The sequence below is a fragment of the Ascaphus truei genome, chromosome 12 (genome assembly GCF_040206685.1).
Source record: "Ascaphus truei isolate aAscTru1 chromosome 12, aAscTru1.hap1, whole genome shotgun sequence".
NCBI lineage: Eukaryota > Metazoa > Chordata > Amphibia > Anura > Ascaphidae > Ascaphus > Ascaphus truei.
Window position 1 is genome coordinate 19882091 of NC_134494.1, and position 23598 is coordinate 19905688.

The 23598-nt window shown below is 42.4% G+C and overlaps 1 protein-coding gene across 1 annotated transcript in view; it reads right to left on the reverse strand.

Moving 5' to 3' along the window:
- Positions 1 to 16228: 16228 nt before the first annotated feature.
- LOC142463853 (uncharacterized) overlaps positions 16229 to 23598 on the reverse strand; it is a 36721-nt gene continuing 29351 nt past the window's right edge. The window contains exons 26-34 of the mRNA XM_075566666.1: positions 22212 to 22448; positions 21467 to 21565; positions 20972 to 21012; positions 20584 to 20712; positions 19642 to 19740; positions 18729 to 18857; positions 18461 to 18515; positions 17876 to 18002; positions 16229 to 16824 (exon numbers count right to left, since the gene is read on the reverse strand). Of these exons, the coding sequence (XP_075422781.1) occupies positions 16647 to 16824; positions 17876 to 18002; positions 18461 to 18515; positions 18729 to 18857; positions 19642 to 19740; positions 20584 to 20712; positions 20972 to 21012; positions 21467 to 21565; positions 22212 to 22448 (1094 nt within the window). The 3' untranslated portion in view covers positions 16229 to 16646. The remainder of the gene's footprint in view (positions 16825 to 17875; positions 18003 to 18460; positions 18516 to 18728; positions 18858 to 19641; positions 19741 to 20583; positions 20713 to 20971; positions 21013 to 21466; positions 21566 to 22211; positions 22449 to 23598) is intronic.

Sequence of the window (23598 nt, forward strand, 5' to 3'; positions counted from 1 at the left end):
ACTTCCCAAATCACAAGTTAATATACAGAATTTAATAGGATCAAGTGAATGATCCCCTGAGGAAGTGACATTATTACGAAACGCGTAGGGTCAGAGGTCACGGCACCTTTGGAGGAAGCTGGTTCTGTGTTGTGTTTTGGACCATCCCCACAGGAAGTGATGTCATCGCAAGAGAGGTCTCATTGCATTCATCCTTATATCTCCGCTTCTCCGTATCATCTTTTGGAATCCCTTGGAATCGGAGGGAGTTTGAAGCAATATTCTACCTACCCGAGTGTTCACGGAGGACTCGCTCTGCTTTAGTCATCTGCCCCTATTTTTTCTTCTACGCCCATTGTATCCGGCCCTGTTGTAAGTAGGGTTTTGGGTTCTAACCCCTTGATGATCCGCTGCAACAGGCTCATCTGTTTTAATAAATTAGTTTATATTTTCAGCTTCTGTGTTTTATGTTGTTTCATGTTGTTTGTCCTTTTTGTTTATATGTAGTTTGTGTATGTATGCAGTATACACTATGATTTTTTCTTTTGTATCTGTCCACATGTCACAGACCAATTGAATGGAGTTTCCATATTGATTTGGACCTACTGGACTTTCACCCCATTTGGACTCGTTGGACATTATCATTTGTTGTGGGCGCTGGTTTGTATTTGTTTTTCTGGGTTCCATCTGGTGTTGTTCTTACCAGTTGATTCCTGGCTGCCCTGTCAAAAAAAAAATACTGTAGAAGTATACTATTTTTATATTATTAATATATGTGTTACTATATGAAAATTCATGCCTTGTGTTGCAGTGTATTATGGGTAGCAGTGAAGCAGTAGAATAGACATGAAAGACGTTTTTTTCCTGAACTTTATGTCACCTTATAATAGCTGACTCTGTGCTTATTTTCTAGAGGTAGGCCCCTCGAGTTCTTATCTGTTAATTGTCTCTTTGTAGAGTTAGTCAAGTGATATACAGCTGTTAGCCTTGAAGGGGGAAGATGAGGTTGCCAGGCACCATAAGTTTTTTTTATTTTATGTTGAGCCTGCCAAAATATATGGCAAATGTATACCCAATAATGACATCATATAAGATAGGAAATGAGACGCCAAATGACAGTAATAAATATACTGACATGTGAAATTATGCATGGCCGTCCCCTTTTTGGGGTATAAGTTAGATTGCTTGGGACTATCTCAGTAGTGTCTTTTCTGGTAGTCAGACAGCAATGTTTGATATGTATTAAATGAACTCTTGCATACAGCTGTTTGCAATAAAAGTTCTCAACCACATCGCTTACCCGAAAAGTGACAAGCATGGACTCAATGTTTCCACGACAATACCTTCTGGTGAAAGGGTTGATGGCTGCTTTAATTACACATTGTCCTAATGACAGAGATCCATACTTCATCCTATAAGGTGCATGTCCCACTCAGGTTTTCTCATCTACATTATGCTTAGGCTTTCATTTATTGTACACAATGTCTTGTTTTTATCTGGTCGCAAGCTTCTGTGCCAGCTTGAAACTGAAGAGTCTTAAGGTGAAATATATGGTTCAGTTTCACTAGCATCTCAATTCCAGGGCACTGATGCACAAAAGGTTTCCCAGAGCAGACTAAAAGCAAAGGTTCGAAACCAAGACTAGTTTGGGCTGTCACTGTATTATTGTACAATCTGCATACATTGATGCTCTTCTTGATTACTAGATTGGGCGCATTTTCATTGTTGTTGTTTCGCTATTGACAATGAACCTGTTTAATTAAAGCTACATATTTATTTATATAAGCATTGTGGGTCTCAATCTCAGAGAGAAGATCAGCGATTGACAACTTGCAGTGTTTCTATTTCTGCAGAAATGAGACCCCATGCACACAACTACGCATGTGGCTAATTTTGTGGCGTCCAGGCATGGTATAGGTGTCTAAGAGCCAGATGCACAAAGCTCAGGACAAATAATGAGAGGGGGATACCTGGGAAATGCAGCTCAACCCCCTTATAACGCTGTGCTTGGGATCCAAAGAATCACATCGCGTTATAAGCGGACCGCTTTAGAAATAATGTACAATTGTATGCGTTGTACAATAAAGTATTTAAGATACCAATAGTCACGTTGTAAAGTATTCCTAAGTACAAAAATTGGGAGCCACCCTTACATCGCGTTATAAGTGGATTCGTGTTGTAACGGATTGCGTTATAACGGGGTTGAGCTGTATGCTAATACGATATGCAAATGACTATTACACCATACAGTATTTCTCAGGTATCTGAGGTCTCTCTCCTCTCCAGCAAAATCCATATTTCAGGGTATGGAGGGAGACAACGCTACCTTGAGCCACACAAGGCCTATGTAACTCTCTCTTATCTGCTCTCCGGCAGCTTTTGGCAACACGTCGCCATGACAACATGGTTTCAAATGACGCCATGGGGTCAAATGGCAACGCGATATCACATGACGTTGTGATGTCAAATTATGCCTCAGATCCTGGAGATGTATGTGTGTGGGGGATGTGGGGGGTGTGGGGGAGGGGTGGGGGGGGGCGTGGAGGCCCTAGCAGGGGGAGAGCAGGCAGGGGGGCTCAAAGAAAAAAGATTGTGCACCCCTGGTTTAAATTATTCTGCCATGTCCATATTTGAATTCTGTGATGTTAGAAATCTATTTGGATTCCTGGTATTTCAAATTAGAAGATTATTTCCAACTCTCATTTGAAATGTTTTTTTGATCTGGGAACTGGCATTTTCGGAGAAAAAAAGAAAACGAGTAAAAAATGTCCCAAACATGGTTTAAATGATTCTGCCACGTCCGCCTCTTCATTCCGTGGTCTTAGAAATCTATTTGGAATCCTGAATTTCAAAGCAGGAGATAATTTCAAACTGGGCATTTGGAGAAAAAAATGACTTTAGACCTGACATTTTTAAGAAAAAATGAAATGTTTCAAAAATGTCCCAAACATGGTATAAATGATTCTGCCATGTCCATCTTTTAATTCTGGGGTGTTAGATCTGGGACCCCTTAGGAACTAATCCACATGGTGCTAATGTATCAAAAACACTATTAAAATATATCCCTGCCCCTAATTAAAATGAGGATGCTTGAATTGAGTTCTCTCTATGAGACCGTTGCTACAAGTTGTGAATCCCTTGCATCTGAAACAACCTTTCTTGAGGGCAGTGGTGGATTTGGAGATCCGCTGCCCCTTGGCACTTACATGTGGCGGGCGCCTCCTTGCTGCTACCCTCCTCCTTCCGAATCTCAGCGTTACCAACATGGCGTCGCACAGCGTCGCATTGCCATGGTAATAATAAATAATAATACTAGTTTTGTTCTTGTATAGCGCTGCTAGCTTTACGTAGATAATGCAACATAATGACGTCATTTGACGGTGCGACGTCCCATTGCCATGGCAACGAGAAGCCGTGCAACGTCACGTTGGTGACATCCACAGCGTCATTTGATGCTGCAATTTGGGAGGAGACGGAGGGCGGCCGCCACATGTACAGTAAGTGCCTTTCTATCAGGCCTAATGGGAAATCCACCACTGCTTGAGGGGACTGAGACGACATTGACGAAAAAGATGAAGGTATTTATCCACCGGGTCGCCTTTTATCAATAATTCTTTAAAGTTTTTGTTTCGTCTGAATCCAAGCAGTGGTTCCGTGGTTTCTGCTGTGTAAAGGGGAGCAGCTTCGTGTTGGTATACATATAGATATATAGATGAGCACACAGTGCCACCTTTTGCTTCAAAACCATATAACATAGTCCCCTATAAGCTTATGCTTGCTGCATTTCACAGCATTTGAGCACCCCTTGCTGCATTGGAAGCCCTGTATGTTGGGTGATAATGGTGAAAGGCAGGGTTGCAAACCTGTCTAAGACATGCAAATTAGCATTTAGTAATATTTCCATTTGCTATATTGTCATGGAACAGAAATACCCCTGTCTGCCTTTTCTGTTTCAGCCCCCCTCTCCCTTGGCAGTTCCCCCTGCACTAGGATGTCACTTTCCTTGCAGTTCTCTCTCAGTGCAGATGGAATGGATACATTATGTATCTCTTTTTCCTTCCAGTCTGTCATACCCCTGGTTGCTCTGGCAACTTCTCAAGTCCTCCTAGTTTTGGGCTTTCCCATTTTCCCCCCTGTCTTTTGCTGACAGTTAGTGCAGTCTCACTGAACCTTTAGTGTGACCCTTGCCCCTCACTTCCCTTTCCACCATTACCTCTGGATGAGTGAGCACTGCTGTATACTCCTGCATGGTAGGATTATCTTCTCACCTGCTCTTAACTACCAAGGCACCCACAGAGAGACACTATTCATACATCTACATCTCTTCACAAGTGACTGTATTTTATGCTACTTTCCCCAAATAAAGTAAAGAAAAGAAACAGAACTTGTTGTGCTTGGAAAAGAGGGCCGAGTTGACACTATTTGGGCTAAATCATCTTACACATGACAACTGGCTTCCAGAATATATATGCTTTACTGGGGAGGGTTTTTGTCACTTTTTTTACCCACCATAACTTAACTAAGTGTGGTGAAACCTATCCGATGTTTCGTTTTGCAAAGCCAGTATAACCAACACCACACTGATGAGACCCATTAAGGTTGAAACGGCTGTCTGTGGGTGGGTTTACTGGCTATGCATCTTAACCCAGGCTTTGCTCAAAGCTGTCAAATGCAGCAAGCATAAGCTTATAGGGGACCCTGCTATATGGTTTTGAATCAAAAGGTGGCACTGTGTGCTCATTTGCATGTGATTTCCCACAATTCCTTGCTGCAGTGGAAGCACTGTATGCTGGACGATAATGGTGAAAGGCAGGGTTGCAGACCTGTCTATGACATGCAAATGATCATACAGTAATATTTCCATTTGATATATATATTATAGCCTACGTCTCATCACTGGCTTATATTGGGAACCAACACGAAGTTGCTCCCCTTTACACAGCAGAAACCACTGAACCACTGTTTGGTCGCCAACAGTCTCGCCCCCAGTGGTGATGTCAGTATAGCTCGCCCAATCAGGGACGCCAACAGTGGAAGTGGGAGGAGCCGAGCATGTGTGGAGGGGATGATGTGGTATGCAGGGGAGAGATGTAATGTGCTGAGAGTGGGGATATATGTAATATGTTTGGGATGGGGGAGTGGTGCAGTGGAGAGATATGCATGGGAGAGATGTAATGTGCAGGGGAGAGATGTAATGTGGTGGGGTGGAGATATGCAGGGGAGAGATGTAATATGCTGGGTAGAGATGTAATGTGGTGGTGGGGGGAGATATGCAGGGGATTGATGTAATGTGGTGGGGGGGGAGATATGCAGGGGAGAAATGTAATGTGCTGGGGAGAGATGTAATGTGGTGGTGGGGGGGGGGGGATATGCAGGGGAGAGATGTAATGTGCTGGGGAGAGATGTAATGTGCTGGGGAGAGATGTAATGTGGTGATGGGGGAGAGATATGCAGGGGAGAGATATAATGTGCTGGGGAGAGATGTAATGTGCTGGGGAGAGATGTAATGTGCTGGAGAGAGATATGCAGGGGAGAGGTGTAATGTGGTGTTGGGGGGGGGAGATATGCAGGGGAGAGATGTAATGTGCAGGGGAGGGGGGAGATATGCAGGGGAGAGATGTAATGTGCAGGGGGGAAGATGTGATGTGCTGGGGAGGGGGATGAGGTGCAGGGGAGAGATGTAATGTGGTGGTGGGGGGGAGATATGCAGGGGAGAGATGTAATGTGCTGGGGAGAGATGTAATGTGCTGGAGAGAGATATGCAGGGGAGAGGTGTAATGTGGTGTTGGGGGGGGGGAGATATGCAGGGGAGAGATGTAATGTGCAGGGGAGGGGGGAGATATGCAGGGGAGAGATGTAATGTGCAGGGGGGAAGATGTGATGTGCTGGGGAGGGGGATGAGGTGCAGGGGAGAGATGTAATGTGGTGGGGGGGGGGGAGATATGCAGGGGAGAAATGTAATGTGCTGGGGAGAGATGTAATGTGGTGGTGGGGGGGGATATGCAGGGGAGAGATGTAATGTGCAGGGGGGAAGATGTGATGTGCTGGGCAGGGGGAGAGAAGATGTGATGTGCAGGGTGGAAGATGTGATGTCAGGGAAGGAGAGAGGAGGTGTGATGTGCAGGGAAGGGGCGAGGAGATGTGATGTGCAGGGGGTGGGGGAGGAGATGTGATGTGCAGGGTGTGGGGAGAGGATATGTGATATGCAGGGGGGTGAGAGGTGCATGAGAGAGATGTAATGTGCTGAGGGGGAGATATGCAAGGGAGAGATGTAATGTGCTGGGGAGAGATGTCATGTGCTGGGGGGGGGGATATGCAGGGGAGAGATGTAATGTGCTGGGGGGAGAGCTATGCAGGGGAGAGATGTAATGTGCTTGGGGGAGAGATATGCAGGGGAGAGATGTAATGTGCTTGGGGGAGAGATATGCAAGGGAGAGATGTAATGTGCTAGGGGGAGAGATATGCAGGGGAGAGATGTAATGTGCTGGGGAGGGGGAGAGGTCAGGGGAGAGATAAAATGTGCTGGGGAGGGGGGAGAGGTGCAGGGGAGAGATGTAATGTGCAGGGAGGGGGAGAGGAGATGTGATGTGCAGGGGGTGGGGAGAGGAGATGTGATGTGCAGGGGGTGGGGAGAGGAGATGTGATATGCATGGGGGGTAAGAGGTGCATGGGAGAGATGTAATGTGCTGAGGGGGAGATATGCAAGGGAGAGATGTAATGTGCTGGGTGGGGGGATATATGTAATGTGCTGGGTTGGGGGGAGAGGTGCAGGAGAGAGATTTCTACTCATACTATTACTCTCTTTAGCACGTGATATTGAACCTAACCCAGGTCCTACCATTTCAACTCTGTCCCATGCCCCTGAGAATTCCACCTTTAAATTCCAAAAAGGGCTATCTGTCGCCCATATAAATATCCGGAGCCTACTGCCCAAACTGGACGAACTAAGGGCATGGAGCCTTATGCATAAACCCAAAGCCATCATTCTTACAGAAACATGGCTAACCCCTAAAATCCCTGATGCAAATATCGCCATTCAGGGATACTCCATTTGTAGGAGAGATAGGTCAAAGAGAGGAGGAGGGGTGTTATTTTATATTGCAGACACCTTACAATTTACACTGTTAAATTGCCCCCAAATTCTAGTTGGCAAAATCTGCCTCCCCTTTTCTAAGCCCATCTTGCTCGCTGGCATCTACCGCCCCCCTAAAGCCCCTCTACAATCCCTGACTGATATCACCCAGTTTCTTGGCTCCATTTCCTCTCTGAATGAGAAGAGTGAGCTGCTAGTTCTTGGGGATTTCAACTTCAATTGGCTTGACCCTAAAAACCACAAAATCCAGATACAACTCAAGTCACTTAACCTAACGCAACTCGTTTCCCAACCCACACGGACAAACCTGAAATCGCATAACCATTCCTTGCTAGACTGGATTCTTTCCTCAAACCCCAGCAGAATCCAATCCTCTGGCATCCTTCCTGATATTTTCAGTGACCATGCAATAGTGTACTGTGTAAGGAAAATTAAACCGCCCCATTCAGCCCTAAAGTTCTCCTCACTAGAACATTTAAAAACTTTAACCCACAACAGTTTCTGGATGACCTTACCAACTGCCCATGGCACAGAATCGATTTAATTCCCGACCCTGATTCTGCGCTCGACTATTTCCAATCCGAGTTCTTAAAAATCTGCGATACCCGTGCTCCCCTATGAAAATAAGGGTATGGGGGCCCACCTTCCATGGGTTACAACTGACCTTATTGCACTCTACCAGCTCAGGGATACCTTGTGGAAAAGCTACAAAGTAACTGGCACTACCAAGGATCTCAATCACTACAGATGCCTGCGGAACATGTGCACAAGGCAAACAAGGCACGCAAAAGCACACTATTACTCTGACAATCTCCACCAAAATACATCAAACCCAGCTAACTTCTGGAAGGTTATCAACAATATATTCCAGCCTTCTAACCATCAACAACCAAGTATTATCACTAAGGGGGATATTACTCTGACAAACCCCACTGACATTGCAAATGCATTTAATGATTACTTTGTGGGGTGTGCCACTAACTTATTAGCAAAACGCAGCCCAAACCACAAACCTGAATCTCATCCTGGGAGTACCCACATAGCCCCACCCCCTCCCAACACTGCCCACAATTTTCAATTTGGCCCAGTATCTGAAGAGGAGATTATACATGCGCTCCTCAAACTAAAACTAAGCAGCCAATGCAGACCCAACTTACTACCATCTAGGTTCCTACGACTTGGTGCCCCAGCCATTGCCAAACCAATTGCTTCCATAGTCAACTCTATCCTGTCTGCAGGCCATATCCCTAAGACCTGAAAAACTGCTAGAGTTGTCCCAATCTTCAAAAGTGGGGACAAAAACACTGTCTCAAAGCTACAGGCCAATCTCACTTCTCCCAATTCTATTCAAAGTCATGGAAAAATGTGTCCACTCCCAATTAAGCGATTACTATACCAAGACAAATTTCCCTAGCCAATTCCAATCTGGCTTTCGTCCCAAACACTCCACCGTAACTACTCTGCTAAAAGTTTGCAATGAAATCCAGTGTGGAATGGAACAGGGACAACTCACTGGTGCAGTATTCCTAGATTTTGCAAAGGCTTTTGATACAGTTGATCATGCTATCCTGCTTAACAAACTCCAGAGCTCTGGAATAAGGAAGCATGCGTTAAACTGGTTTCAGTCCTACCTATCAGGTAGATCCCAACATGTATCCATCTCAGGCTCTAACTCCAACCCCCTGGATATCACCAGTGGTGTCCCGCAAGGCTCTGTTCTGGGGCCCCTACTCTTCTCAGTGTTCATTAATGATCTTCCCACAGCTTCTAAGGAAGCCTCAATACACATGTATGCAGATGACACAATCCTATATGCACACAGCCATAGCCTCTCTGACCTTCAACACATACTTCAGTCTGACTTTTTGAAACTCGACAACTGGATTTCCCAAAACAAACTGTTTTTAAACACTGACAAGACTGTAACAATGGTATTTGGGACCAAGACTAAATTTTTAAAGCTTCCAGCGACTGAGCTCCAGATTAGAACCAACGCAAACACCACCCTAACCCCTGTCACTAGTTTTAAATACCTGGGCTTATGGTTTGACTCCCACTTAACATTCGGGATGCACAGTGATACCCTGACAACCAAGACCAAACTAGGGGTACTTTACAGGAACAAATCTTCCCTAAGTCTCCTGGTCAGAAAGCGTATCACACAGCAGATGCTAATGCCAATTATTGACTATGGAGACATAGTATATGGCTCGGCACCTCAAACCCACCTTAGCAAACTTGACACCCTCTACAATTCAATTTGTCGTTTTGTTCTCCAATGCAACTACAACACACATCACTGCGAAATGCTCAAAGAACTAGATTGGTCATCAAGCGAGTCTAGGCGAAAAGTTCACCTTTCCTGTCTTGCCTTTAAATTCTTTATGGGCAAGCTACCCAGCTATCTGAACAAGCTCCTCACCCCTACCACATGCAGCACTTATCAGCTGAGAACAGACTCCAAAAGACTAGTCATGGTCCCAAGGCTCAACAAAGTATCCGGCCGTTCCTCCTTCTCTTACCGTGCACCCCAAAACTGGAACAACCTACCAGAGACTCTCACATCCACCACCAGTTTAAGTTCTTTCAAATCTAAGGCTGTCTCACATTTTAATCTGGTCTGTAACTGTTTCATACACCCATAATATATATTTTCTTTAACTGTGCATGCAATGTCTTGTATATAATGTATACCCTGTTCATTTACTGTATGTAATATGTATTTGTAACCATGTATTATTTGTCTTAACTCTGTGCCCAGGACATACTTGAAAACGAGAGGTAACTCTCAATGTATTACTTTCTGGTAAAATATTTTATAAATAAATAAAATAATAAATAATGTGCTAGGTGGAAATATGCAAGGGAGAGATGTAATGTGCTGGGGATGGGGGAGAGGTGCAGGCGAGAGATGTTAAGTGCAGGGGGGAGAAGTGCAGGGGAGGGATGTAATGTGCAGGTGGTGAGATGTGCAGGGGAGGGATGTAATGTACAGGGGGGAGATGTGCAGGGGAACAATGTAATGTGCAGGGGAGGGGAGATGTGATGTGCAGGGAGGGGGAGAGGAGATGTGATGTGCAGGTGGTGGGCAGAGGAGAGAGGAACTGTGATTGGCAGCAGGGTGATGTGCGGGAGGTGGGGAGAGGAGAGAGGAACTGTGATTTGCAGCGGGGTGATGTGCAGGAGGTGATGTCCGGGGGAGTGATATCATATACTGTATATATGTAACACACTTTTCCCAAGTATTCCCACGAAGGCGAGGAAAGGTGTTCCTGGCGCTCACCTGTGGTAATTAGGACGGACAAACTGGGAGAGAGAAAGAGCCCAATTAATAGCACTCTATCGCCATACTGGATGATTTATGATGAATTTAAAATAAATACTTTATTGAAAATGGATAAAATAATGGGGTGAGCTCTGTAAGTAATATGAACCACCAAAAGGTAACCCCTTTGTATATATAGGGTTAATTAGCAGTATACTAGAACGTGAGAGCAGAGATCTAAGTAGAAGATCACTGCTCACACCAAGTGATAACTTGAGTACTGATTAGCTTGTAGAGACAACACTCCATATATGAACGGAGGCTGTAACCAAATAGTGCGGATCCAGGTTAGAAACAGCCCTTAAAACAGATGATCAAGTGTCTGTAAGCAGCGATCTAAGGATACAGATCGATACAAACACTTAAAGCTCTTAATTAGTATAAACTCTTAATTGGCACTGATTAGAACTCCTATGTAAAAACAAAGGAGACCGCAACGGAATGATTCACTGTGTATGCGGCTAAACAAGTAATGTCAAGCTCTACAAATAAAAGGAGCCAGTAACCACGATGAATCAGTTCACTTCAAAATGGTAAGGTAAAGGCACCACAGGGGGTAGGTATAGTGAACCCCCCAAAAACTAGTTGGATCACCTCAATAAGAGTCCTGCGGTACTGTTAGTGACCCAGATGAACCAGGAAAAGCTGATGTACTGATTATATTAGTATAAATTGTCATATATATATTAGTAGGAAGTAGGGACAATGCCCAGCTCAGATCAGCTATTATCAGGTTGAGTATTCCCAGTTCGTGCAAAGTACATTGAGCGGGGACCCGCAGGTGTGAAAATCAGGTGTATACAGTCTGCCCAGAGAGGGTACAGGTAACAATGATGTCTCCAAAATATCCCCCCCTATAGAGGAGCTTCGTGAGACCGTTGGATCATGGTAATCAGAGCTGTGAACAGTGCAGAGCAGGGCAGCGCAGCTACTCTCCGTGGGAGTTAGTGTGTGCGGTCAGAATGATCAGTCCTGCGCATGCACATTTGCCGACGTGCGTTTCGCGAGAAAACGCTTTGTCAAGGCCACAAGTAGTAGGAGGTGTCCAATAGCTGCAGTTAAGTTTAAATAGCAGCGTCAATTAAGTCTGATTGCCTCAGTTAACCCTAGGTGTACCACACGCAAGCAGCAATACAGAAGTGTGTTTTAGCCCCTATTGTGCTTATTTGCAGTGTATTGCGGTGTGGTACTTATGGTACTTATGCCAGCACTCAGTATTACACTCATGCTTTTGGTATTGTGATCAATGTGACTATGGTGACTATGTATTCAGAAATGCCAATGTAAATGATTTGTGTTAGAAAGATGCTACAATGTTACATGAGTGTTGTTGACTCCCTCTAGTATTGGGATAGAGCAGTAAATAGGGGACTTTATACAGAGCCCCTCAGTTATTGAATGCTAAGTGAAACAAAACATATAATCCACGATCGTGTTCACAGTCCTTTAGTAAGTGCCAAGGTGTTAACTGTAGTTCCGGTGAATAGCTCACTGGACATAGTGGGTACCAGATTGACAACTATCAAAGATTAGGAGTAATAGTGAAGGATGTAGTCCACCCAGTAACCAGGAGATGGATAATGATGTGGGCTGAGCCCTGCAATAGGATAAACCCTGGGAGTCATGGGCTTATTAGCCAAAATATCATGACTGATGGGGAATGTGTACAGCAGGGCCCCGCTTCTCAGCGCCCCGCTTTTCGGCGATCCGCTTATCCGGCGGCACCGAGAAGGGGGTCGCATCTTTGAATCAGACTCGCGCATGCGCAGAACGGGTGGTTGCGCCCGACGCGCATGCGCAGGCTGTTGTCTGCGCACGCATACTGTAGTTTGCGCGTGCAGACCATAGGCCGCGCATGCGCAGAACGGCGAAAACGCCGTTCTGTGCATGCAAAATCACTGAAAATCGCCGGATCCACTTTCCGGGGTTTTTCACTATACGTCAGACCCCTGGAACGGAACCCGCCGTATTCCCAGGGCCCTGCTGTACTTAAGAACTGTCGACATTGGTGAGTATGATATGTTCAGATGTTATAGCCATTAGATGAAGGGGTGAAAACAAAACCTTCATTTAGACCTTTTGGTGACAAAGTTTTTAAAGTGTATATCCACCTTATGAAGAAGTACTTTATCCCAATCTCCTTTTCTCTGACCAGTTGAGAATTGGTTAATGCCTAAGAATTTTATGGCATTTTGATCACCATTGTGGCATTGATTGATGTGCCTCGCCAGAGGGGTGTCTGTTTTGTTGTGGATGGTACCTATGTGTTCTAGTATACGTTGTTTGAATTTACCTTTAGTCTTGTCCACGTAGATTTTTCCGCATATACTGTACAGACCCCTTGGTAGAATACTCCCAGGCTCTGACAATTGATAAACTTCCGGATTTGATAAGTCCGTGATTTATCCCAATTTTGAAATGTTTTGGTGATGAGGATGTATTGACAGGCCTTGCATCTCTGGCAGCTGTAGGTACCTTGTGGTTTCGGTGGAATACAGGTTCTTGCTGGCATGTCGGTAAAATGACTGTGAACTAGGATGTCCCTGAGATTCCTTGCCCTCCTGCTGACAATCGAGGGGTAATTGTGTATGATCTCTTTTATGTCTGTCAGCTGTGATGACATGCCAGTGTTTTTACAAGATGGTTCTGGTTAGATTCCACGGTTTATTTAAAGTACCAATAAACCGTACCTCTTTGTCATCACATGTAATCTTTTTGTCTATGATTGGATCTCTCCGGGGGAGGTATTTCGCATTTTTGTAGGCGCTTTTGACTACCTTCCTATTGTAACCTCTTTCAAGGAAGCGTGTTGTCATGAGTGATGCTTATGCCTCAAACTCTTTGTTATCACTACTTGATACAATTCTTTTTTAACCGTAGGAATTGGCCTACTGGAATCCCCTGTAATAGGGCCCTAGGGTGATGACTTGAGGCTTCCAAGAGGCTATTTGTAGCTGTCAGTTTATGGAAGATGGTAGTTTCTATGGAGCCTGTGACGGGGAGGAAGGGGTTAATACCTGATTTGCTATGCATTACTGTGGTTGCCCTGTCCCAGACATTTTTGTTCCCAATTTACAAGCCATTCCCTGGCTACCATGTGAAAAGACAAAATGCATTGCTCGCCATACCCTCTAACCGACACATGATAGCAGTATAGAAACCGGCATTTCAATGAGCTGTAGGTATTTTTATGACCGAGCTTCAAAGGGGTTACAATGGGCTGTAGGTATTTTTATGACGGAGCCTCAAAAGGCTCTCACAGATTTAGAGTCCCCCTGTCTAAAAGTGTGTCAGTTATGAAACGACCCAGAGACCATAATGTATACAATACTGGCATACTGATGCACAGCAGATGTCAGGCTAGTGACACCTCTGAGTCAGAAATCAGACACAGTGGCCCCAAATTATGGGTGTAGCCCAGGTATGCTAAGTGACATGGGCGTCAACCTGACCCGTGTGCCCTGCCCACCGGACAGCCTTTTTGACAGGTCTTATGAACTGTGGGTAACTTGGCTATTCGTGTTTTTTTTTGTTCCCACGAGGGGATTGGATCCACATGTTAAAGATAGCTTTGGGCAGTCTATAACTGTGGCTCCCCAGGTATCCCCACGGTGATTCCTGAATTTTAATCCTTGATGTAAAGATGCCCAGCAGCAACCAGTCCAGGAGTGAAGGGGCTAATAACAACATAACCACAGGACTTTTAAAACCAAGGTTGCATTTTTGGCGCTTGCAAGCAAAGGACAATTTCTTTCGTTCCAAGGACAATTTCTTTCGTTCCCTTATCCCAGTGAGTGTTGTTTTAAGTGTATTCTGCAGATGCCGTGTGTTTGTCTATTAAGGAAATAAATCACAATTTATTTTGCAACTTGTTCTGTTCAATCAAGTACCCAGAAATATAAATGTGTTGATAAAAGTTGGTGTCATCGTGACAGAGCCCTCTACCCCCCTAGATATTTTGAGATCTAGAAAATGTATTGTGTTTTTGTCATAGTCAAGTTTGAGATGCAAATTGAACCTATTGGTATTAAGGATGTCTACAAACTCTTTCAGATGCCACTGTGCCCTGCCATACCATTTACACATCGTCGATGAAATGGACCAATAGGACGATGTGTGAAGTGAGATACTCTAAATCTTCTGTGAAGACCACCTTGGACTCTCACCAACCTAAGTACAAGTTGGCGTGGGATAGTGCACACTTGGTGCCCATGGCCGTGCCCTGGGTTTGGTGATAGATTTTGTTTCCAAAAAGGAACTATTTTTTCATGAGTACGAATTCCAATAGATTAATCACAAACATGTTGTGAGATGGAATATAGCTGTCCCCTAATTTTAAGAAAGTGAGAGACAGCCTTAAGACTGTATTGATGGTGTATGCTCGTATACAGGCCTTCAACATCCAGGCTCACTAGGATAGTGTCACTGCTGATAATTACTCCTTCTAATCTTTGTACGACATCTTTGGTGTCACTTAGATAGGAGGGCAGTGCCACCACAAATGGTCTGAGGACATCGTCCACATATGAGCTTGCATGTTCATTGAGGTTACCCACTCCTGAAACGATGGGGTGACCTGGTGGGTGTGTTTTGTTTTTATGTATTTTGGGGAGATTGTAAAAGGTTTTGCTAGAAGAATGTTTTCTACCTCTAAGCATCATGTTCTTTAGGTACTGTCTGTAATATATGTGACTTAAGGTCTCAGAAGAAGTGATAAACTATCCATCCTTTATCTATACTACGAGTGGTTGTGCGCTCTCTTTTTTCCTTTTCCTTTTGATCTGTGTTGCGGAGCCAACAATTTTGAGAGGCAGCAAACCAGAAGTGAACTGGTTATTTGCACTGATATGTTTTCTATTTTTCACTGCATTGTGATTGTCACTAGTTTATATATATATATATACCACTTCTGTTCACTATTGTGATCACTCACAGCCTGCATGTATTTGCGATATACACCTGGATCACGCATTTTGTGTTTTATATTGTATGGGGTGGTTCTAGACACCATTACACTTATTAGCTGCGCAATTCATATTTGTATTCAGTCACAACAAATTGAGCTCCACTCTAATTGTTTTATAATATTTTTACATGGATACATATACTATACATACATACACATACATTCTCATACTAACTGGAGGGTCCACCCCACAAGAGACTGTGTACCCACACCTCCACTGTGGGAAAGCTGTTAGTCACTGCTCTTCTCTCTGAAATCGCACCACACAAGGCCTTGCATAGCACTACTCAATGCATTGCAGAACCCGATCTCGGAGAGCAGATCAGTGACTCACAGCTCTGTTTCCATAAGGGTAAATGTGCGCGGTCTCTCTATGTTTTACAGAGTCTCGATGGCATGTTGTAGGCTTCTACATTGCACATACATGCATAAATGTGACCTCTGATGTAGAACTTTTATGTGACAAGATTACCCAACAATTACACTCATTTTAAACTTTGTAATATTTATTTAATACTGTGGTGGGATCAAACAATTCAAGTACTGTATGGTCACATCCAAGCAGAATTGTAAATATTAAGAAGTTCAAAAGTAGTGTTTAAAAGTGTAGTGCAATAAGTCTTGAAAAAGTATCATAAGTATTGGATGAGGTTATGAAATATATATCTATTGTTAAATGTTGTGGCCATGTGACTGGAACGGTAGATGATATTTACCCTCCTCTGTCTTTTTATTTTGTTGTAATGAGTAGATTACCCTCCATGTACGGGACTGATATTATTTCCTATATAAGCACACCATCTCTTAAATTTCCCACCCAACGCCTCTCCATGCAGTCACAATGAACAAAGTAGTACATTTGCTGGTTATTGCTTTGAACTTTGAAGTTTATTAAAATCTACATTAAATAATAGGACTAACAGAGGAACATAAAAGTAACACTAATAAAGGGTCTCCATCCATCGCTTATCATAGTAGTAGATCCATCTGCACCAAAATCTGGCATGATTACATACATCTTAGAGTTATATCCCTAAAAGCCTTAAGCTATTTCATGGGACTTGCCATTGGGCAATTTGAGAGCTTTGGTCACCACTACACATTTGCAATTTAGAGCCAAGAAGGAATAGGAGAACTCATGTGAAATTCTACTCATTTAGTTTCTAAAATTATAATATAAAGATTTGGGTAGGGAACAATGGATATTCACAGAATATGGCTAGCTCTCTGCTCTCATAGCTCTAGTTTCTCTTCTGACTTTCCCTGAAATATTTGGACAATTGTTAGTAGTTCTTCTCAAGGGTACAGATGGCCCCAGCGCAGCCACATCTTATCACATCAGTGTAAGTGTAGCTCTTGCGTTGTCCATTGGTGCACAGCAATTGGACGCTCTTCTGTCCCACCTCTAGATCCGTGCAGCAAGTACACTTATGGTCAATGCTGTTCGAAGTCATTGAATACCTGGGAAAATAAAGCATGTGTCAGATATTTGTTTAGATATTAGTGTAGGGTTGAAGTCACCATTATTGGTCTTGAAGAAAACTAGGTACTTTCACAGGTAATGTGTCTCCCTAATGGACAGTTATGACATGTTGTCATAAGTGGATTTAGAACATGAGCTTTAAAAATCTCACAAGTCTTAAAGCTTTACAGTGCCAGGGATCCAGCAGCACCAGAGCGCCATGGGACCTCTAGCACTTCCGGAAGCCAGAAACAAAAGTGGAGGGGGATCCACTGCTGTTTTTATCAAGCTGGCTGCTTCATCAGAATGGTCAACCCACAATCATCTTCCTAGAAAATAAGGAAATGTCTATGACATACCTGGTACGCTACAAGGGTCTCTGGCATGCCAAGACTCATGCTATACAAGACATATCATTAGAGCACTGTAAAGGTTACAGAAAGGTTACAGAAGTGGTGAATGAGTTCTGTAAAACATACTGTGTGGATACTACACTTTGATTTTTTTTTAAAAAAGGAGGGGAACAAAGTTGAGCTTTTTGTGGGTTTTGGCTTGATATTCACTTTGATTCAAAAATGATTTCCAAAGTTTGACTCGAACTTCGAATTCTCAAACTGCTCGGAATTCAAATCAAATATTTCATCCATGGAATTCAGATTTCAAACACAAGAACGTGCCCATACTTAATTGAAAGTTTAACATTATACATAGTGGGCTGCTACAGTATATGCCGTTGTTGTTCTATGCTATGCTTTTGTTAATTAGCCTATTACTATTATTATTATTATGCTTGTAAATCTACAGTATTAACTGTTTTGTATATCAGAATTATTTTTAAATCTCTTACTGTCTAAAGGTGTAGAGATTGTTTAGATCCCCTACTTATTAATCATTGAAGCTTGGATCTAATGATATGAGTTTAAAAGCCCTGTATGATCACATTATTTGGAATCCAGTATGTGAGTATGTTGGGCTTGTAGCAATGCTGTAAATGAAGTCCCAGTGTAGTACAGCCCCCTCTGACAGTGAATAGGTGAATAATTGACTTACATGGAAGATCCCATACAGGGGCCTCCGCAGTATGAGAGTTCCACCGCCAGCTCGCAGTCATCTTGTCTCAGGACTGTCACATTCTTTCGAACACCGCAATTTTCTATGACCGTCGGTTTTTCTATTACTTTAATTTATATATTAAAAAAAAAAGTATTAATCAAAGAGGAACTTTCATTACACAATCAGTTCCCTGGACTTTCTAGGATCTACCGGCACCCATTCACTAAGCTATGTCCTGGAGGTGTACTATGTTCTGAGTCACATCACTTTTGTCTAGCGCTGGTCTTCTCTAGATGTATCACAAGTTACATCCCCAAGTGATGTTCTATCCCAGGGTCAACATGCTCTGGTTTTCCATGCCCATTCCCTTAATTACATATTAAGAAGCCCTATGCTATAGTATGTATGGCTGCCCAATTCTGTTCAGTTGTTCTGTCTTAGAGATGCCATTTTTAATATCCCTTTGCATACCTCCTGAACCATTAAGCCCACTAGTTCACTAATCCATATAGTACCCAAGTTTCCTGAGCCATACAGTCCCGGTGATGATAGACTCTTGTCTACCCCGTATACCCTTCTTACCTGATTTAGGTGTGCATGTCTGACAGCAGCCGTCCTCATCATATTTAAGTGTACTCTAAAACAGACAAGGAGTTTGAGCTTAAAATACTACCACTGTTATGAAGCGGCAAATTCATCTGTATCAAACCAAGTCTGTCCCTTAATTGTCTACTAGGTACAAAGTGTTAAGGTTATTCCAAAAGTGCAATGCAATGGTAAATAACATAATATAGTACATCATAAGCATTACATGGTCAGACAATGTTAAGTGACTGAGTGTATAACATACCAGGTCACACTTGGCGATGTCCAGATCCTGGCAAACCTTCTTCACCTTGGTCAGGATGGGCTGGCCATTTTCTTCGTTACATTCATAGTAGCTGCAAGTGCTTCCCTTGGGACGATAAGTATCCCCAATCTACAGAATGAAGACAGGACTATGAATCTTCCAGTATCTAATTTAAACCTCCAAGGTGGAAATGATCGGACCTCAAAGTAGTCCAGAGAATGAGCTAATATGAAGTCTGCAACAATTAGGGTTGCCAAGTGGCTTACCCCAAAATACTGGTCACAATGGTGAAAGGTGTGACACGCTCGAGACACATACACAAACCCTCACCTTTCCATGGTGTTTCCTTCTCTCCTTGATTCCACCCCCAGGCTCCTGAAACCTCCTCCTGATTGGTTGCATTACCTAGCAGCAGCCGATGAGGAGCTGCTGGGCAGGAAGCTGCCCAGCCTTATAGCCACAGCTCTGCTCTCTCATTGCTCGGGAAAATTCCATGGCCCCCCCAAGCCAGTCAGGTCAGTATGTCCGGAGAGGTCATACCGGACACCTACATGTCCAGTATTAACTCTTTTTTTATTACTAAATTAAATTCAGGACAGTCTAGTTCAATACTGGACACCTGGCAACCCTAGCCGACAATGTGTGACTGCCTCATTGTGAGGTAACTACTGTATATGATATAAGGCGCTGTGAAAGAAAATTTAAGAGACTCTAAGGATATAAGGCATCTGACATGTTTGAGGAGATAAGTCTATATTATATAAAATGGTGAAGAAATAATGGGGCATAAATAAGTTTTGTGTTTGCGAGAGTTGAATAGAGCATTGTTAAAATACAGTGTCCCATACATTTTTTAGTTGAGGCTCATGCAATGAGCCTGATACAGTTTTGACACATCTTGCTTAACAGTTACCTTAATGTCTACTTCTGTGTTTTTCTCTCCCTTCATGGTGCATTGTTTGGCCACACACTCACCACAGCACTGCCCTGTCTTCTCCCTGTATACATAACCCTAGGGTAAAAGTTAGAGAGAAGAGGCGATCGTGGTGAGAACATACAGTATACAAAACGATCTGCTCATTTAAAAATGCCAGATGAGCAAGAGATGTACAGCTGCAGCGGCCGTTTTTTAAACAAATCACGCGTTGTGTACATCGGAATACCGAAGTCATGACGCAGGATGTCTTCCAACCTTTCCGCCTTAAGACGCGAGTCTGGTTTTTAAACACCTTAAATTGACACAGTAGCACAGTACTGTACACATTGCAATTCATTCATTTCATTGCACCCAAAGAAACAGAATCCATGAAATTCAACAAAGCAATTGCGATAAGCGCGGGTGCCTGGGGCGATTGGCCACGTTCATGCTGCGTGGAGTACAGCAGAGCACACGAAATCGGCGCCGTGGTTTTTTTGAATACATGCTGCTGCAGCTGTAATTGGTGCCAAAAGGATGTAGTTCAAATATTTGAATTTGAACTATGTAATTATCAATTACATCAGACATATCATAATGCTGTCTCCTGTGCAACATCTGCTGTATCTGAGGTACAGTATCTTCACTGACAACAGAAACCTTATTTAAGCAATACAGAACAGGTGTAGTTGTATTGTATATATGGAGTTCCCTAAAGCTTGTTATGACTTGGCATAAAGCTTCTACATTTATAAAAAGGGAGTATTGGTTCCTTTTTCATTGATAGCCGATATTGACAAGTTTAGAACTGGTCTAGTACCAACTGTGCTCAGGGCGTATAGAACAGGGCTGAATCCACACGTGGTCTTCAGCTAAAAAAGCAGCATGGAATATAAAAGATTCTCATGGAAAAGGTTTTACCGCAAGGAGAGAACTTACTTCCTTGCAGGTCTTCTCACACACAATTGGCTGGCATTTTACAGCATAGAACTCGGATTCCATGTCCATATTGTGGGAGCATTCACACGTCTGACAGGCATCCTTGGGTTGAGGGATGATTGATCCACGCTGAGAAGAAAGAATGGGGTAAAACATTAATTCCCCACCACCTTTAACATTATAGTCCATAAAAGACGTGCAAATTAAAGTCCTCTAGCTGAGAAAAAATATACCAATAATAGTAATACAATATCCCCCCAAAAGAAGACATCTATCTTTAGTTGGGATCTTCATTGTACCGTTGCCAGAGCATTATGAACTAATTATACATGGTAATCTCCAGCTCAGGTGAGTAGGTATAAAAAGGTATATAATAGCAGTATTTTACCTGGTATACATCATTTCCAACCACGCACACAGAGTCAGGCACTGTTGATAAAAAAGACAAGGTAGGATATAACCACTTATTTTTTTTGCTTATTTCCATGTTGAACTGTTGGAAGTTGTGCTACCATTTAATGGGTCTTGAGAGGTCTTCATACAGTAGATGAAATAATAGTGTACCCTTTAAACTTTGTTTTCATATAACTTATTCGGTATATTCTGCTCTTTCTTTATAAAAGATTATTTAAATGCTAGAGATTCCACATCAAACTAATATGCAACTGAAGCATTAAGGAAGATTGGTATTAGCAGTGCTTTTTCATTCAGCCTACAATAGGGACTCATGTATTAGCTAGAAGGAATCCTATTGAAGGATAATAGGTAACACTGTAAGAATTGGCTTCTATCAGATATGGAATATATATTCATGACTCATCTTGCACCTTTGCATGACTGCTAACTGCTAAGAGGCAGAGTATGTCCGTGAAATGGCACTTACCACATGTAATGTTGGCACAGCAGGCTCCTGGTGGCAGGAAGGAGACCACACGATAGCCGGATCCACATTTTGGCATCTGGCACACACACGGCCCACATGCTATAGAATATTCAAATAAATAAAAATGAGTTTAATACCCTGAACCTCTCAACTACAAAGTGTTGGCATATCAATGGCATACTTTTTTTTAGCTACCTGTATCTGGTAAATATAAATATATATATATATATATATATTATATATATATATATATATATATATATATATATATATATATATATATATATATATATATATATAAAATATATATATATATATATATATATTACAGTATGTATGTATACATCATAGTTGGCAGCTAATAAATTGTACTAAAATGTAAATATATATTATGTGTCCCAATGTGACAGCAGATTGATCTTAACTTTTAATTGGGCAGTTCTGTTGGCGAACTCATACTTAGAAATATTGTAAACTATGTATCAAGGCAATTTGGCAAGAAATAGGAATGCAAAGAGCCTTATTTTCATTTTAAGTTCTAAAGCATCAAGGTATCCAGCTATTTTTCTCCAATTTTTGTGTCAGTTTACAATAGGAGTTATACAGTACATAGGAAGAAATTAGAAGATGTCATTGCATTGTAATATAACCCTGCAGAATGAATCATTCTTTAAGGTCCCTGAATCTAAATACTAGTTTACCACCTTGTGCTGGCACTGAATACACCCTGTAAATTCATACTCACTTGGACTGCCGGTTACTGGAACAGCTGTTGATGGTGTTGGACTTGACTCAATTGAAGTTGTATACAGCGAGGTGGATGGGGTCGTTGAAGGACTACTAATAGTGGACTCCGTTGAAGATGAGGTGGTGGGAGTTGGTGTAACACATTGACCCACAAACCTTTCAGGTGTGCACACATTGCTACATTTTGCATAATATTCACAGCCATCAATGTCTGAGGTTTTGTAGATAATGTCACCTGGGGCACAAGAAAATAATTAATGAGGCTCCGACATTCACATTTGCGAATAAGAGAAAAAACTGTCGTTAGATTCACCATGATTGGCTCACTCTAACAAATAATAATCTGAGACACGTTTGCTATTGTCATATTATAATAATGATACAGAACACTTATGAGTACATTGTCATCTCACGCAGATTCCCTACACCTGTCTTACCCCCATTGTCACACAGCAGGCATTGAGCACTCACACTGTGTCACTTTCACTTGCTATCAATTAGGTGTAAATATTGTCATATTGGATGGTATTCTTGTTTAGGTGCGAAAAGACTAACAGGCCACCAGACCTGATTTGTAGCCGTGCTATATCATTGTCAGGGATTCAAATGTATTAACTACCAATAATATTGATCAGATTTTACTGCATAGTATATACCCTTAACTGTTTTCAACAAAGAACATTTGCATTGTACAGTATGAGATTACCAATTTTAGTATCCTCTCTGCATGTGGCATATATTGACTTCTATCCTTTCCTTTCTTTAGTGACTACTCACCATGGGACCTACAGTATGTATGAAGTGACGCTAAAGGCATTTTGTCGTGATGTTTGGATGTTGTCTGTGGTGCACATACTGTATGCAACTGATATCTATAAGAAAATTGTGAGCACATGCCACTCTTGTGCACCATAAATCTATTGAAATCGTCTGTCAACTTTTCCTTGCAGATAAGTAGACACAAACAATTCTTAGCGCGTTCTTATGTATGAACCCGATGGACTCTTCGTAGTGTACTGGAGAAGGAGCACTCAAGCCATGCTGGGGTATACTACCATGAGTGCTAAAGAAAGCTGGAGAAATCCAGATGTGTCGTTAGAAGAAGGAGACTAGCATTCATGTGCTACTCTGCTTCTTCTAACTGAAGTTAATGTAGACGGTACAAAGAATAAGAAAATATGCGCCCAATGTAAGAACATGAATAATTACATAACAAAATATGCTGCTAATAATTTGTGGGGAGAAACTGGCTTTATGTCGCAATGCACACTTTCAATTCACTTTTAAAAAACTATTCTTAACACATAACCTCCCATATAGTTTTCAATGTTTGTTTTTATACATAGTATTTGTATTCATACAGCAAGGGGTGCCAATTATTGTAT